The 16,603-nt window shown below is 38.4% G+C and overlaps 1 protein-coding gene across 1 annotated transcript in view; it reads left to right on the top strand.

Annotated features, from left to right (window-relative positions):
* The window catches only part of GPC3 (glypican 3), a 438,722-nt gene that overhangs the window by 14,904 nt on the left and 407,215 nt on the right, over nucleotides 1-16,603 (top strand). The window contains exon 2 of the mRNA XM_011383864.2: nucleotides 15,827-15,988. Within this exon, the coding sequence (XP_011382166.1) occupies nucleotides 15,827-15,988 (162 nt within the window). The remainder of the gene's footprint in view (nucleotides 1-15,826; nucleotides 15,989-16,603) is intronic.

The raw sequence follows: 16,603 nt of genomic DNA on the forward strand, positions 1-16,603 counted from the left end.
GGTTCTTGAACCTAAAACTACAAGGTCAGTTTTAAACTCTGGATATGTGCTATCTCTATAGTCATCAATACCTGTCAGTGAAGGAGCTGGACACTTGAGTTCAAACAAATAGTAATAGTTGTCAAAAGTATGAACAGTTGAATTAATTTTGTTAATAGTTCTTTCAGTCTTTGTTTAGTTCTTCTATAAATAGCTTTCATATATTCTTTAATGAGCTTTTAGTTTGCGCCTGGAGGTCGTTATGGTCATGAGGGAGTGTTTGATTGTCAGATGGTGATGATGACGGATGCAATGATATTTATATTTTGGCTCAGATTTTGGAAGGGGCTGCCAAGTAAAGGTAAATAGATATCTTCTACTACTTTTACTTCTTTTTAAACTGAGTTTTTGAATAAATATGCACTCAATTTGCCATGGAGTCAGAGAAACCTTTGTGCTCTCTTATACCTTTTTAAGGAGACAGTCATTGCCTGTTTTTTTAGATCTACTTGGAATCCAGGCTCAGGCTTACATAGACTAAATATTTTAGGGTGTTCAGTACGCATCACAGTGAAAGCCCCTTGACTTTCATCTTCTGCATTTGCATTTTTCAGAGACAATAATGAAAACATTTTTTTTTTCAGATTCCGTTCTGTTATTGAAAATCCTGTTTACATAAACAGGCATTGTTGTGGCTTAGGGAAGAATGTGGGGTCCCATTCTTTAGCTCCTTGTATATCTCTGCTAAGGCTTGTCTAAATACAAGTAATGACGCTTTAGTCTAAGCAGCTTTTCTCATTTAGGTAAGCAGGGTAGTTTGAAATTTCAGTTTACTAGATAATTGAGTCTCTTCTTAATTATTTCAGGCACGCAGGTTGCTCTCTTAATAGTAAAGACCCTAAAAATCTAGTAATCTCCTCAGGCATTCATTCGGTAATAAAATCCAGTGCATTTTCAGGGGTTAATTTTCATGACAATTGTGTCTCCTCCCCACCCCCACCCTTGAAGAAATTCTGCTATCCTTTAGGGCCTTGGTTTCCTCATATTTGCAAAAGCACATTTTAAAAATATATAAAGATATTGTTGGAATTCCTGGATCTAGAGGAAATTTAAATGTATTCAGATTCATACTCATTACACAACTTTCATTTAGAGTTTTTAATAGCCTTGTCATATTTCTCAGAAAATCATCTGCCTGACTTTGCCAGATTTGGTTTTCTGCCCTGAATGAAAAACTGAAGATCAGCAAAAGTAGAGCCTAACTATCCCCTATTCCGTCCTTTTTCTATAAGAAAGAAAGAAAAGAAAGAAAGAAAGAAAGAAAAAGAAAGAAAAAGAATCTCAGGTCATCTGGTGCAGAGTGAGGTGGGAAAAACCTAAAAAAAAAAAAAAATGCCCAGGCTGCCTTCACATCTGCTAGTCATTTCCACTGCTGTGAGTTCAATTCAGCAAGTTTTTATTGAGCACCTGTGGTGGAGGGGCGGTGCTAATAATCATTAACATTTATTGAGCCAGGTGCTGTGCTACACCTTTTATGGGCAACATCCCATGTAATCCTCACAAAAGCACTACCAGATGGGTATTATTATTTTCTCCATTTTACAGATGAGGAAACTGAGGCTTACAGTTTCAAAGGTCAAATTGTTATGAAATGAATTAAACCCACTTGGTCTGGTTCCAGAGCCATGTTTCTAATTGTTACTCTGTGATGGGCTCAGCATTTCTAGGAACTACTCCCAAAACCAATTTTGAGAACTCAGTATGTGTGAGATGCTAGGGGCTGCTGGTGACTTGAAGTCAAATATTCCACTCTCCCTGCTCTTGGTGGAGAGGCAGACATGTAGACAGATGGGGACGCTGTATGCAGGGGTCTCCATATCTGTTGAGGGCGGGAGGAGGAGGGCATGGGAAGAGCAGTGGCTTGAACTTGTGGGAATACTGCATCCCAAATGTAGCTCAGCAGCCAGAGGTCACGGGCATTCGATTTTCCTGTTCAGTGAAGGTTATCTCCTTTCTGTGAGTTGAACTGCCTCAGTGATTCCATCAACATGTTTCCATCATTGCCTCAGCTCAGTGTAGCATCGGCTACCTTGAACCCAGCACTTCTTAGACATGTGTGGTCAGCACGGGGTTTGAGAAAATTGGCTCCATAGTTCCTGTGTCAACATTTCTCTTTTATTTCAGTTCTCGCTTTTTAAAAAAGTAAAAACTAAATGAGGCAGATATTTCTGAACCAAATTGCTGTGGCATTGAGAGCTGGTGGCTTTCTGAAGACAGGTCATATAAGATTAGAAGCACACAGGGAGACCCTGAATCCAAGCTTTGTTCGTTCAGCTTGATCTGGAGCCCTCCTGGCGCTGCCTCTTGGAGCCCACACTGGGCTCTGGAGAGCTCTGTATCTGAATCACCCATGGCTTGACAGGAGAATGAAGTTACTATTAGCAATTTTTGAGTTTTTCAGTGAAATCATGGCAGTGGAAGGGAAATCCCCAAATCACCTGTTTGAGTAATTTATTTTTGTTTTTCATAGCTCCTGAAGAAAGCAGGGAAAGAAAAAAGTCACTACTGAGCATTGTTGAAAACTCTTATGTGTTGCATTAATAACTTAGATTTTCTTCAATTTTAGGAAACATTTGGTTCAGGGTAAAGTGAACTCACCAGTGTGTGTGTGTGTGTGTGTGTGTGTGTGTGTGTGTGTGTAACAATATAGTTTAGCTTCCAACCTCAGCTTACCCAAACTTCTTGTGTCTCCAAGTTTCTTATAGTTCCTCTGTAATGGTTTGCTTGCCGACTCCTCTCCCATGCACTTTCTCCTTCATTAAATCTCTTCCGCAGAAAGGGGTTGCCACCAAGTCTAGACTTAAATAACATGCAGGAGGAGGACCAATTAGTGAGGATTTTGATTCGTATTACATGAAGGCGGGAGGAGGATGAGGAAAAATTGTCCTTCCCAGTCCTTCAAATATTCAAGTTCTACTAACACAACAGTATGTCCAAGATGTATAAAAATTACTGGAGCATTTACACAGCTATTCCCCAAGATGGCATTAGAGCATGTCAGTGTAGACACTCAGATCAGCTGAAGGATAGGAAAAAGGAAGAGATCAATAACATTGCTTCTCACTCAGGGATCAAGAGTGAGTGTTTGATTTTCTTTTGGTTGCGTTTTGCTCAGGTGCAATGTGTATGTTGTACTAACAAGGCAACTGACTCGCTTTTCCTATCATAGGGAAAGAGGAAAGATAAAATAGAGGGCACAGATTATTTACAGTGGCTGAGAATGTAATTACAAGGTGCAATGGCTTGAAACTGAAATTTAGGTTAGTCATTAGAATTGGGAAATGCATCTTAACAGTGAGGGCAATTGGGCATTGAAAAGATTTGCCTGGGAGCTGGTTAAACAGCATCTCCAGAAGTGCAGAAGCCTAGAGCAGATGTGATGTGATGAGAGACTGCCAAATTCATGGTTGGGCTGGAGGCCCAGACTGATAGGCATTGTTTATTGTTGTCCGGCTCTCTTTGTGAATATTTAATTACTAATAGCTTGAAATATATATATATTTTTTGTATCCAAATATACCTAATTTGTTAAGCATAAGAAAGCAAATGCATCAGAGCAGCGGGAATGAGACATTTTGAATGGTTTGAGGACCCTTTAACAGACTTTCTGGAATATGAGCCAACGACTGAGGCAATATTATTTTTCACTTCTGCAAAGGGTTCTTATAATATGGGTCTATTGCTGTTTAAGTAACATTTAGGCTCTGTCAATATACTTTCTCAAGGCTGGCACTGGAAAAAATTTTGTTTTGATCCTTTTTATCTTTTCTTGAAAATCCTTTTGACATTGCCCCTAGTCCTTATCCAGGTGTCCTGGATTACCTTCCTCTGCCTCCCTTCTTACCTGTGCTAAAAGAAGATCTCAAGTAAACCCTTTAGCCTTGAGGTATTAGGGAATTACTTAAGGAATGTTGCTCTTTAAGACAACATCTGATGAAATTGCTTAACCAAAGTAGTAACTCACCCATGGTGAAACATTTAGACATTGCTGGGCAAATACTTGTTGGTGGGGTAGAGAGAGAGAGTGGATATATTAGTTTCCTAGGGCTGCCATAACAAATTACCTCAAACTTGGTGGCTTAAAACAGCTGAAATTTACTGTCTCACAAATTCAGTGGCCAGAAATCCAAAATCAAGATGTTGGCAGGGCTACATTCCGTCTAAGGGCTCTAGGAGAGAATCTTTCCTTGCCTCTTCAGCTTCTGGTGGCTCCAGGCCTTCCTTGGTTTGTAGCTGCATCATTCTAATCTCTGCCCTTGTCTTCACAAGGCCTTCTCTTCTTGTGTCTCTCCTCTGTGTGTCTTTTACAGAGACGCTTGTCATTGGATTTAGGGCCCATCTAGATAATCCAGGATGATCTCATTTTGAGATCTTTAATTTAGTTACATCTGTGAGACCCTTTTTCCAAATAGGTTACATTCACAGGTTCAGGGGGCTAGGACATGGACATATCTTTTTTGGTGGACATCATTCAACCCACTAGAGAAGAGGGCTTCTGGACCTCTTGAATCATATCAATTTACCAGAGTTCTCTAAGGGGAACTTGCTTTAGAGAAGGTTAAAGTTAGTTGTAAAACTTCAGTATGTTTTCCTGAGAGGGATGTGGGTGGCAATTTCTGTTAATCCATTTTCTAAATGATTAAATTGAGGACCTGAGGAGCAAAACGACTCACCTAAGTCACTCAGGATCAGAAGAAGAGCTCTAAAACAGAATAGGCTACCATATTCAACATAGACATTATGTCTTAACTTACGACTCTTGGATTTTTTTTTTCTTAGAACATCTTTTTTTTTCTAAACACTTGAGCCATAGAAAGTAATTGTTGCTTATTAACCATCTGAAAAACTTTTTCACAGGATCTGTAGGCTCGAGGTGATGGTTTGCTTTCAATCTACTGTAACTCTATGCTTAGTTTTTGTGGTTTGCTAAAACATCAGCTACAGGGAGTTTTGGAAGTCAGCAATATCTGTGAAGCAAAAGCCAGCCTTTTTTTAGGTTCAAGTATACTGAATTTTAGGTACAATTTTCATGCAGAGTGGAAAATATATAGTGATCACAGATGATATATTCTCTGAAGAAATGCTGTCATGCTTTCTTATGACAAAAAGGCCAGTTCTAACATTTATGGCCATTAACAACCTTGGTATGTAAAGAGATCGGTAAGTTAGAGTATGGCCTTCTTGGAAATGCAGAGAGAAAAGAACCTTGGAGGTCATAAGGTCAAGCCTCCCATCTAGTGCAGGAGTCCTTTCTGTAGTATCCCTGATATTGCTACCTAAATCGTGCTTGACTGCTTTAAGACACAGGGAACTTACTATGTGTAGGAAGCAGAGTCTCATTGTTGAGTATTTGTTAATTCCTTCCACAAGCACTTGTTGAATATGTACTGTATACTGAGCATTTTGCCATGTCAAGGAATACAAAGATGGTCAAGATCTAGTTCTGGCTATAGAAATTTACAATTTAATAGTAGGGATAAGAAAAGTATACCAATAGCTATAAAACCTAGATTGCAAAATGCAGTATGAGAGATGCAAAGTGTGCTGAAAATTCTGAGTTGACAGCTTATGAGGTTTATTTGGTGGGGAGTGTATCTGGGGAAGGGGAGACACTTGAGAGAGCACCTTATAGATGGGAAGGTTTTAATAGCTGAAGCTAGGGGAAGAGCACTTCGGGGATAGGAATAGCATGAACAAAACAAGGAAGCAGGAAATGGAGGCATATGTTTGGAAAACATTAAATAATAGTTTAATCCTCACAACCACTTTGAGAGGTAGGTGCTATTATCCCCATTTTATAGATAAGGAAGCTGAGGCTCAGAGATTAAGAAACTTGCCTAAGATCATAGTGGCCAAGTTGAGGTTCACACTCTGGTGATTTCAGAGTCCCTCCCTTTGCCACTTCATGCTATCCCATCAGGAAGCTATCAGCTATTAGTTGGCCTCTGAAAACAAAGGGAATGTGGTTATTACATGGAGTGAAACACTGTAGAGGCTGTATTCGTTTTTGGTCTTTGTCTTGGCCATATATTCATGTTCATGTTTAGTCAAATGCTATTAACAAAATTTCCTAGACGAGCAGAAGCAAGTCCTTTGCTTCTTTTGTGTCCTCTCAATGCCCAGTCTAGATGGGCTCAGTGACAATCAGTTAATCTACAGTTGGGTAACTTAGACTCTCAGACCTGAAATTACCTTAGGGGTCGATCATCTAGTCTGGCCAAGATTTGAGAAGGTATTTGGTTAAGTCACACAGCAGATTTGGTAGCACAGCAGATAATAACACTTTAGTCTTGGTAGGGGAAGGGCTCTTTCCCTCCTAATACGATTTCATACACAGGGGAAAGGGCCTAGCACTTAGATTGGGCCTAGGGTGTTGAAATTCTCAGCTATGCTTCAGGTCTGCATATTTGAAGATTATATCTGGAAAATAAAAATTATACATCTCCTGAAAGATAGAATCTCAGCTACTTATCTGAGTAGAATAATAATTAGTGAGAGAGTGACTAGGGGAGACAGGAAAATTGTTATAGTTTAGTCCATGTGGCAGAATTCTAAACTAAAAGATTCTTTATCCCAACTCCAGAGTATCTGGCATTGTTCTCCAACCCAATTTTGTTTTTATAAGGGGGTTCCCTCCATCTAAATAGACTGCGCACGCATGTGCATGTGTGTGTGAGAGAGAAATCTTCATTTTCCCTGGAATGGAATGCTGCTCTTCTAAAAGTTGCTCTAGTAGTAGCAATTAATCTGACCTAGTTTCTTTAAAACTGAACTCTCTCAAAGTTCTGGCATTGGTTTTAAGTGAGAGGAGAGGGCATCAAGCCCAAATCTCAGTGGGTCTCTTGAGATACAAAGATGAGTCAGTCAAGGGTTCAAGGGTCTTTCCATTAAGGAACTTAAATCTACTGGAGATAAGGTATGCAAATATAACTATGATTGCAAGTTAGTGTGAGAAATGTCTTTATAAAGGATGCAGAGTACTATGGGAATTCAAAGGAGAGAAAGCTTGTGGAGTGCGTCTCTTTTGGTTCCCACGAACTCTCTCATATGAGAATCCAATACAAAGATAATTAGGAGTCAATTATACCTCAGTAAAGCTGGAAAATATAAAACAAACAAACAATAACCAAAGTAAAGTAGGAATCATCTTGGAGTAGGGCTCACATAGCTCCCCTTCATCTGGCCCATGTCACTCTCCACCAGCTCACTTTTCTATCCTCTCGCCTTACCAGGTTCCTTGGCAGTGCCTCAACATGCCAGCCACTTTCACACCTCTGTGCTCTTGCTCCATTTCTTGGAGATTTTTTTAAGAAGGAGAATGATGTGATCATATATATACATTAGAAATATCTCTCTGGAGCTCACGTGGAAAAGAGTGTAGAGGCAGAAAGGCCAGGTTAGAGGTTGTTCTAGTTGTCCAAGTGGAAAGAGGTGAGTAATAAGGCAAAGATGGAAATGAAGGGAATGATGAGGGAACCAGTGGCATTAATGACATTTGGTTACAGGGGATGAAGGCAAGTAAGGTGTTCAGAATGACTTAGAGGTTTCTAGTTTCTAGTTAGTTTGGGAACCCATTTTCTGGACCACTGTGTGAACTCCAGGGCAGGGATTGTGTTCATTATTGTATTCCTTGAATTGGGCATAGTCCCTGGCACAAAGTAGGCATTCAGTAGATGTCAGATGAGTGAATTGTTTGCCATGTTGGCATGCTGAATGTAATCAGTGAATTTGAACTTCCAGAGCACGTGTTGACTGCTGGTTGGGAATATAGTCCAGAGAGAACCTCTTTGTGGGAGAGGATAGTGATCTAGGGATTCAACCTTTACCGGGTGTGAAATGCTATGCAGTTAATTGACAGTTGGCAGTAGAGATAAAGGTAATTCATTCTTTACTTCTCAGGCTTAGACAATGGCTCATCTCCAGGGTTGCTTTAAACTCCTAGTACTCCAGTGTGGTAGCAACATTTTTGGTCTGCCTTTTACACAGCCAGTCTATGGTGGTGCCAGGCATGACCTTTGATTTAAAGTCTGAGCTTGTGATGCCCAGGTGTGCCCTCTGCAAGGTCATGTTTTCCGGCTAAATGACAGAAGGGTAACCTTCAGCTGGGTTCCCTAGGATGATTCCTTCCACTAGCAATCATCGCTTTCTCTACTGGTTTCAAATGCAGCCATTTCTTTCATCTGTATTCCTAGCTTGATTAGTAAGAAATTAATGAGCGTGTAAGATTTGATTTAGATAATGATTAATTAGTGGGAAAGGCACCGTTCTAATAGCAAGTCACTATTATATGCTAAGGAAATTAGTTAATATTTTTGGATGGCAAATTGACTTGTCCTCCATTAAAAAAAACCTTTAAAAATGCCCGCTATGTGGTGGGTTTTTTTTTTTTTTTGATTCATTTGTAGAGCAACCTGCACTTAATCCTTTGGATAATTTTAATAGGCACCTATTATTTTCCCTACAAGTTATGAAGCAACCAATTTGGATATCATTCATTCATTTGCTTAATATTACTTTAATGACAATATTACATTATTGTTTTTAGCACAATGTACCTTCGTTAGCAAAAAAATAATCTGCCATTCATAAAGCAGACTTTGGCAATGAAATGTGTCAAATTATCATATATATATGGAAAAAATTTCAATTTTCATTGTTACTGAGCCCTGACGATTCACTCTCTTCTGTTGCTGTTTGAATATGTTCTATCTGCTCTTAGGAAAGTATAAGGATCAAGGTCTACATTAATATTTCTGTTCTTTAATGTGTTTTTTAATGTGATTTTTGACAATTTATAGTCATTAACTAAAATTGCAGTCTAGTAAAATAACCGACATATAGAATATAATAAAGCTAATTAGAGAATCAGAGGGCTGGTAGTGACCTTGAGGGGTTATTTAGTCCATTTCCCAATTTCAGCTCTGTAAGACTAATCTTTCTAAATAGCACTCTTCATCATATTATGCCTTTGTTTGAGGACCAACAGTGGACCTTTATTACCTCTGGGGTCAAGCCCACAGGCTTCTTTCTGCATTCAAGGCCCTTCAAATTCTGGCCCGTCTTACCTGATAAGCTAGCTATGCCCTGGGTTCTAGTAGGTTAGTCTTGCCCACAACCCCACTGGTGCCAAACACATTTCACCCACTGGCCTTTTCAAATACTTTTCATCCTTTACTCTCTAGCTCAAGCCCCACTTCCTCCTGGAAGTCTTCTTTGAACCCTAGAGCCTCTATTGAGCATTCTCTTATCTAGCAAATGTTGTCCATATTACACATTTAAAAAAATCAACTTTATTGAGACATAATTTACTAATGATAAGATGTACCCATTTTGAGTAAAGAATTTAATAGTTTTGACAAATGTATATATCTGTGTAACCACTACCCCAATTAAAATATGGACTATTTCCAACACCTCAGAAAATATACTGCAACTTTTATCACCTAACCATAAACCAACTTTTACTGTTTTCTACCTATTTTTGTGTGTGAAAGTCTGGTCTCTTAGCATGAATTTATTTTTATTTTTATTTGTTTATTTTAATTTTACTTAACACCTATTGAATATTTACCTTATACCAAGAAGAGTAAGAAGTTTACACATGTAATCTCATTCAGTCCTTGCAATAACTCTGTAAAGTAAATGCTGTTGATAACCCCATTTTATAGATAAGGGCAAAAAACATGTTGAGGTTAAATAACGTACCCTTGCTTGCACAGCTAGCAAGTGGTAGAGCTAGGACTAAATTATAAGCAACTTGATAAGAGGGGTCGTAAGTGCTATTGCTCTTTCCTGCCCACTGTAGTGTCTACCATGGTGCTGAGACCATTAATACTTATTGATTTGGAATAAAACCCAATAGAACAGACACATTTAAACAATCTCCTACACATTGTTCACTGCCTTTTTCCAATTAGGGGCAGGGCTCAGGCCCGGAATGGGATTGGGTCTCCGAGTGATTATAAGCCTATGACTGCACAGTATAGAGGATCTGAAGTCCCAGTCCTGGGGGAGGTGGCTAAGAGAAACCAGGAGTAGTATGAAATGTCAAGTTCTTGAATGGAATCAAAATGGAGCAAGAACTGCGCCCAAAGGTAAGAGCCTGTGGTGGAGGTCAAGAAGGAAAGGCCACAGATAGCCAAGCCTAAGAGATCCTACGACATAAAAGTACACATCAGCAGGGAGCCTTCTGTGGACTACCTGTGGTTTAGCCTCTGGAAGGGGAGGCAGCTGGTAAGGTGCTCAGCTTAGATACACATGGGAATAATCCCCAGAGAAAAGCTTCCATAACTCAAATAACCCTTTTCAATTATAAGACCCAGAACTGGACCAAATTTGCAAGCAAGGCTTTGTTTCAAAATAATTAGAAGTAAATTACTTCACAGTTAAATATCTATTTGTGTATCTTCAAGATGTTTGGAAATCAATTTTTGTGATATTTTAAAATATTTTTCCAAGATCAAAGTTAAGCACACAGATGTAAAATTTTCAGGGTCATCTGTCTCCACTTTTTAGATCACACAGACAAATGTGATCTTTACTAGTGTTCTCAGTCTGCAGTGCTCATTAATTCAACACTATATGCACAGGGCAGAATGGGATCAACAGGGCATCCCAAAGGAGATGGGAGTCATTCTCTGCTCTTCAGGAACTAAAAATCTAGGGGAGGAGATTATAGTATAAAGGTCTTTTTTAATCCTCCAAAATAAATGGAAACTAGCAGCCTTGTAATGACTTTAGTTAATTTTCTTTTTCTTTTTCTTTTTCTTTTTCTTTTCTTTCTTTCTTTCTTTCTTTATTTTTTTAGCATCTGGGAATGCAAGTTATTAAGCCCCAAAAGAGTTGAACCTTTCTAGCTCATTTGAATAGTCAATTGCTAAATCTTCTTCTTATCTCCATCCCAGGCTATATTGCTTGTCTCTTTTCCCATTTTCCAGCTGAATTCCAGTTTTACAAAAAAAATGTGAGCATCTCTTTGATGAGTGTGGTCCACCATTACTTTTCCTTTCCGTCTAATAAAGGAGCTATTTTCCTTTAACCTTCTTTTGTTCCTGACATTCTTAAAGAATGCCTTGCTATTTACTGTGTCTTTTGTAGGTTGCATCTTATTTCTTGAATTGGCCCCTCTGCTTTTATGCATACAAGTATGTACCCGTTCTCAGTGTACCTCTTTAGTCATTTGCCCTTGGTTTTACTTCTTATTCATCCCACTTGGGATTTGGTTCCCAGAGTAATTCTTTGTTTTGTTGATGACGATTCCTCTCTAAATTCTTTCTCTCTTTCTTTTTGTTTTGTGTGTTCGTTCTTTTTTGTTTCTTTCATGCGTAGGTTCATGCATTGAAATGGTTATATTTCATTGTCGTCATTTCATTTAGGCATGCCTAACTCTCCTTGCCCATTTTGTTCCTTATGCCATCTTGTACTAGGGCATATTTTAAGCTGATCTGTGAGTTATATGAACTTCACTTAAAACAAAAATGTTTTTCCCTTTGGCATATAATTCTCTCCTTCCTGGTTTGGAATTCCTGAATTCTTGTCAGTTTATAGATATTTTATTTCCTCAAATCAAATCTATAGCTAACTCTTAGCCCCCAGATCAATTATACCGGTTTATCATTTAACCAGGCAGTAAAAACTGGGAGGAAGGATAAATATTACTAAATATACATTTCTTATATTTGGACATAACATAATCTTTCTTTGTGACATCTGACGTGTTTCCCCAGAAGTTCTCACTTGAGATTTTATTCCTTAAAGGTTTTTGGCTTAATGAATTCTTGAGGTAGGGGGAGTTTATACAATGATGAGAATTGACCACCTCAGTGAAGGGGCACACTATGCAAGCTCTAAGTTACTTTATGAATTATCATATCAAGGCAAAGCAAACTGGTGTCATGGTAATTCAAAGAGTCATTTCTGGGCTTCTGTAGGTACACCAAGTAGTGATTTGTTACCTTTTAAGATCTAAGCGACTCATAGCACTTCACAGAGAAAAGGTCTGAGCTCTATTATTTTACAACTCCCACTAGCTTGAGCTAGTGGAAGTAGGAACAGTACTAACAGCTACCCTGCCAAATAAACCCTACCACTTCTCAAAACTGGAAGTATCACCAATGGAAATTTAAAAGCACAAAGGATTTTATCTATAACATTTAATTTTATAGACGTATTCAAATACAGATATTTCAAACACACACTACATCAGTTTACCAAGAAAGTAAATAAAACCTGGCTAAATGGACGGGGAGTTGGTATGTGGAAAGTAACTGCTATGTAGGATTTTTCATATCAACATGTATGTTACAACCGACTTTGTTTAAATCTAGGTTAGCCTCTCTTCCCTAAGGGGACTCTCCTTTCTTGGTCCAGTAAACTGAATCAGTTTCTACTCCTAGAATAGCATTACATTTTGTAGCCTCATGTAGAAAGAACACAGTGAGCTACAGCTAACTGTTTTTTTTTTCTTTTCCTGAAGATAATCATGAAGACTTTAAGCTTAGACCATATTTAAAATTGGTTTAAGGCTTGTATGTGAGATTGACATTTATAGGAGATAAATCTGAACTCTTGCATCTCCAGACCCCAAATTGTATTTGACACATTAAATATCACCTTTCCATCCAGTACTGTAAATTGCAGTGCTGTATTAGGTTTGGGGATATGTATTATCTGTGTTCTCCTTTACTACTTTTGTCAGCAGCTCCTTTGAGGAGGGGGAAGTAGAGTGCTTGGAGTCAATACCCTGGACTCCAAGAGTGATACCATGTGAGGCAGAATTTGAAACTTGGACACGTCCATTAAGGCCATGATTAACTGTAATTCCTAGGGAAATAAGATGTAATAAAAACATATTTTCTGGTTACTTAGGGCTAACTAGTCTCCTCTCTACCTCTTATTTAAAACCTCAGTTGTTGAAAAGCTGTCTAAAATGTCTGAATATACTTTCTAGCCTTATTTCAGTAATATTCTATGTTTATTACAGAATCTTATTTTGCCAAGGACCATGTGGGACTTTGGGAGAGTCCTCCCTATTCCCATATACATGTTTTGTCACCCTAGCTGTGTTGCTTCATTGCTCTCATTTACCATGCAACTAGGTATTTATCTCTGTTAATCCCTTTAGACAGTGAGCTTTTGGGGGTAAGGACCATGTCTGTCTTAGTCAAAGCTGTACTTCCACCATGTAGCACAGTGCTTGGCACATAGAAGATATGTTAGATTGGGTCCTCTGAGAAGCAGATGCCAGTGTGGCAGTAGATGTATAAGAGATTTATTGGGGAAAACATTTTTGGATGAAAATAAGCAGGAAGCTGAAGAACGCTGGGAGAGCCATCAGACTGGGGTGTAGGTCTGACCCCTGTAGAGGAGAGAGGGAAAGAAGGAAGGTTGAATAGAAAGAATCTTAGACTGCAGTACAGTTTAAAAAAAATTTTGTCAGTGTCAGTGGGGAGTCCTCAAGCCAAAATCCCTGTCAGCAAAGTTCTGTGTCTCACAGGACTTAGTATCTTTGCCATGTTCAGTCGTTGGCTGGGAGTAGCCTGTAGGGATTGTGGCCTGGGCACAACATAATAGTAAATTCAGAGTACAGCAGCTGGGACCATTAGTCAATTACATTCCCGACAGTAGGAGGTCTGAGATGCACATTTTCATAGCTACCACAGAAGGAGCTCAAGAAATGCTTATTGAAGGGAAAGTTTGAGTAAATCAGGAATTGCAGAAGAGGAAGGAGATTGATTGGACTTAATATTCGTTGAGCCCTAAAATTTGCTAGTATTGGTGGAGGATATAAAATCATGGGACTCTCCCTCACTTCTCTCATCTCTCTTCAAATGCCACCTTATGAAAAAAGCCTTCAGACTGTCCTATATAAATAGAATCACCCTACAACCACTACATTCCCTATATTCCTTAATTTGTTTTTTAAACATTAAAAAAAATTAGCAGCGTTATTAAGGTATAATTGATGTACAATAAACTGCACACATTTTAAGGACACAATTTGATAATTTTGACACATGTATACAGCCACGAAACAATCACCACAATCAAAATAATAAACATATCCATCACTTCCCCAAACTTCCTCACTCCTCTCCATCCCTGTCCACCACCCCACAACAACCACTGAACTGTTGTCTGTCACTATGGATTAATTTTCATTTTCTAAATTGTTATATAAATGGAACCATAGAGTATGTTATTTATTTATTTTTTTTGATTTGGCTCCTTTCACTTAGCATAACGGTTTTGAGATTCATCCACGTGGTAACATATATCAAGAGTTTATTCCTTTTTATGGCTCTATGTGTGTGTGTGTTCCACAGTTTGTTTTTCCTTCCTTCTTTAGTTTTATTTTTCTGTAGTACTTGTTACTATAAGAATGTATGTATGTATGTATGTATGTATGTATGTATGTATATACACATATAATTTGTTGTCTTTCAGAATATAAGCTCCCTGAGGGCAGGGACTTTATATATTGCTATAGCCACAGTGCTTGGCATATACTAGGTGCTAAATAAATATTTGCTGAATGACTCTTATCTACTTCGATGACTTCCATGGATGCAGAAGTGTGTTGAGTCACCAGTGAAGAGCTGAGAATGACAAAGGTTTTAATCATTGGGAAATCTGATAGATGATGATCATTAACTGAGATACAGAACACAGAAGATGGAGCTTTGTGGGTGCGTGTATGGGATATACTGAGTTCATTTTGGGGTGTTGAATTTGAGGTTCCCATAGAGTAGTTGAAAATGTGGGGTTTTGGAACTTAGGAGAAAGGAGGGCTAGGGAGTTCAGCAATCACATAAGTTTAGAAAAGTCATCTGGGGAGAGATGTATAATGAGGAGAGGGTCAATGACAGTTAAGTGATAGGCAGGAGAAGAGGAAGCAAGAAAAGATGGATGAGAGTTGCCATAGCAACAGGTGTGTGTGCGGGGGTGGGGTGGGTGGGGGTGGGCGGGGGTTAGGTTCACTTAAACAATGGAGGAAGAGATTGCTCAACTGTGAAGATGCTGTAAAAAGTCACATTGGATGAAGACTGAGAAGAGGTTCTGATTCCCTAATTTTGGAATAAACGGGGATCATTCATTAGGAAAATCTTTATGGAAATACAAAAATTAAAAGAAGGCATTCTGCATCGTAAGGGAGGTAGCAATGAAGTAGTTCAGAGGAACAAGAGGTCGGCATTTGTGATAGAGTGTTCTAGTTGTAAGGGATTTTGGTGATTGCCTGAATGTTAATATTGTTCTCTGAATGTTTTCTCTGTGAATCTTGCCCCAGACCTTTAGCTAAACAATAACAACAAAGATTTGATATTATGATATTGATGTCTCATTTATTTATCCTGAAAAACAACATTGAGTTGGCCAGACATACATTTCATTATGAAATCATAACTGGAATTTTGAAAATTGCTCCTTTGTTGCGTTTTCATTCATTAATTATAATCAAGAAAAATAAATTGTAGGAATGTAGATTAATCTTTTAACCAACAAATTAAATATCGGTGTTCAGTGACGTACACTTGATGCTATAAATTAGTTTATACAGAATTTATGAGTCAAACCTAGGCAATTAATTCTAATGGTTATTTAAAAAGAATCAGTCAAAAGGATAATTGGGAGAAAGTAGGGATTAGTTAAGATAAATACTAATTTTGAAAAACGAAAACGTTACTGTATTTTAAAAGACATGCATTGTTTTGCCGTTTGCCTCTTTTCTGTGAATGTGTGTATGTGTGATATTCTGCTTACTGAAACATGAAAAACTTGTTTGTTTCAGGATCAGATTTGCAAGTATGTCTCCCCAAGGGCCCAACATGCTGCTCAAGAAAGATGGAAGAAAAATACCAACTAACAGCACGATTGAACATGGAACAACTGCTTCAGTCTGCAAGTATGGAGCTCAAGTTCTTAATTATTCAGAATGCCGCGGTTTTCCAAGGTGAGTTCTGAGAATCATTTTAGATGTGCTGCTCAATGGTATCATTATGTGGAAACTAGGCTTTCAAATGCTAAGTATAATTTATAAATTACCATTCTAACCATTTAATAAAAAACCTCCCGGTGAGAGATTCTGTTTAAGGAAAAACAGTTTTTAAAGAAGCTTCATTCCAATCTTTGGAACGATGGATATTTTCAGAAATCATTGTCCAAGGACATTCTGTTTACCTGTGTGTAAAGGTACTAAGTCTCTGCAGAAAGAGTAAATATTTTCTCTCAACTAGCCTGTAAGACTTGCTTAAAAAACAAAAAAGTTAACTTAAATATTAGTTTTTTTCCAGGAATGAGTTAGATACTTGTGGACCTTGCACGAACTCCTTCTGACCTCTGGGACCATTTCCATTTAAGAGAGAGAAACTGGCTTGATTGCCCTAACATTTTCTCATTTGTGTGAGTGGTTTCCACTTCTCTCTTTGTGAGTGTCAGTTCTTACTACACCCGTGTGTGACTTTCAAAGCACCTGTTGTGGCATTGCCAGATGGGTATGAGATTACTTTTCTCTTTGCTAATTTGTAGGACTGTCATGGCAGGATTTGGGGAGTACCTCCCTTGATTC

The sequence above is a fragment of the Pteropus vampyrus genome, unplaced genomic scaffold (assembly GCF_000151845.1).
Source record: "Pteropus vampyrus isolate Shadow unplaced genomic scaffold, Pvam_2.0 Scaffold548, whole genome shotgun sequence".
NCBI lineage: Eukaryota > Metazoa > Chordata > Mammalia > Chiroptera > Pteropodidae > Pteropus > Pteropus vampyrus.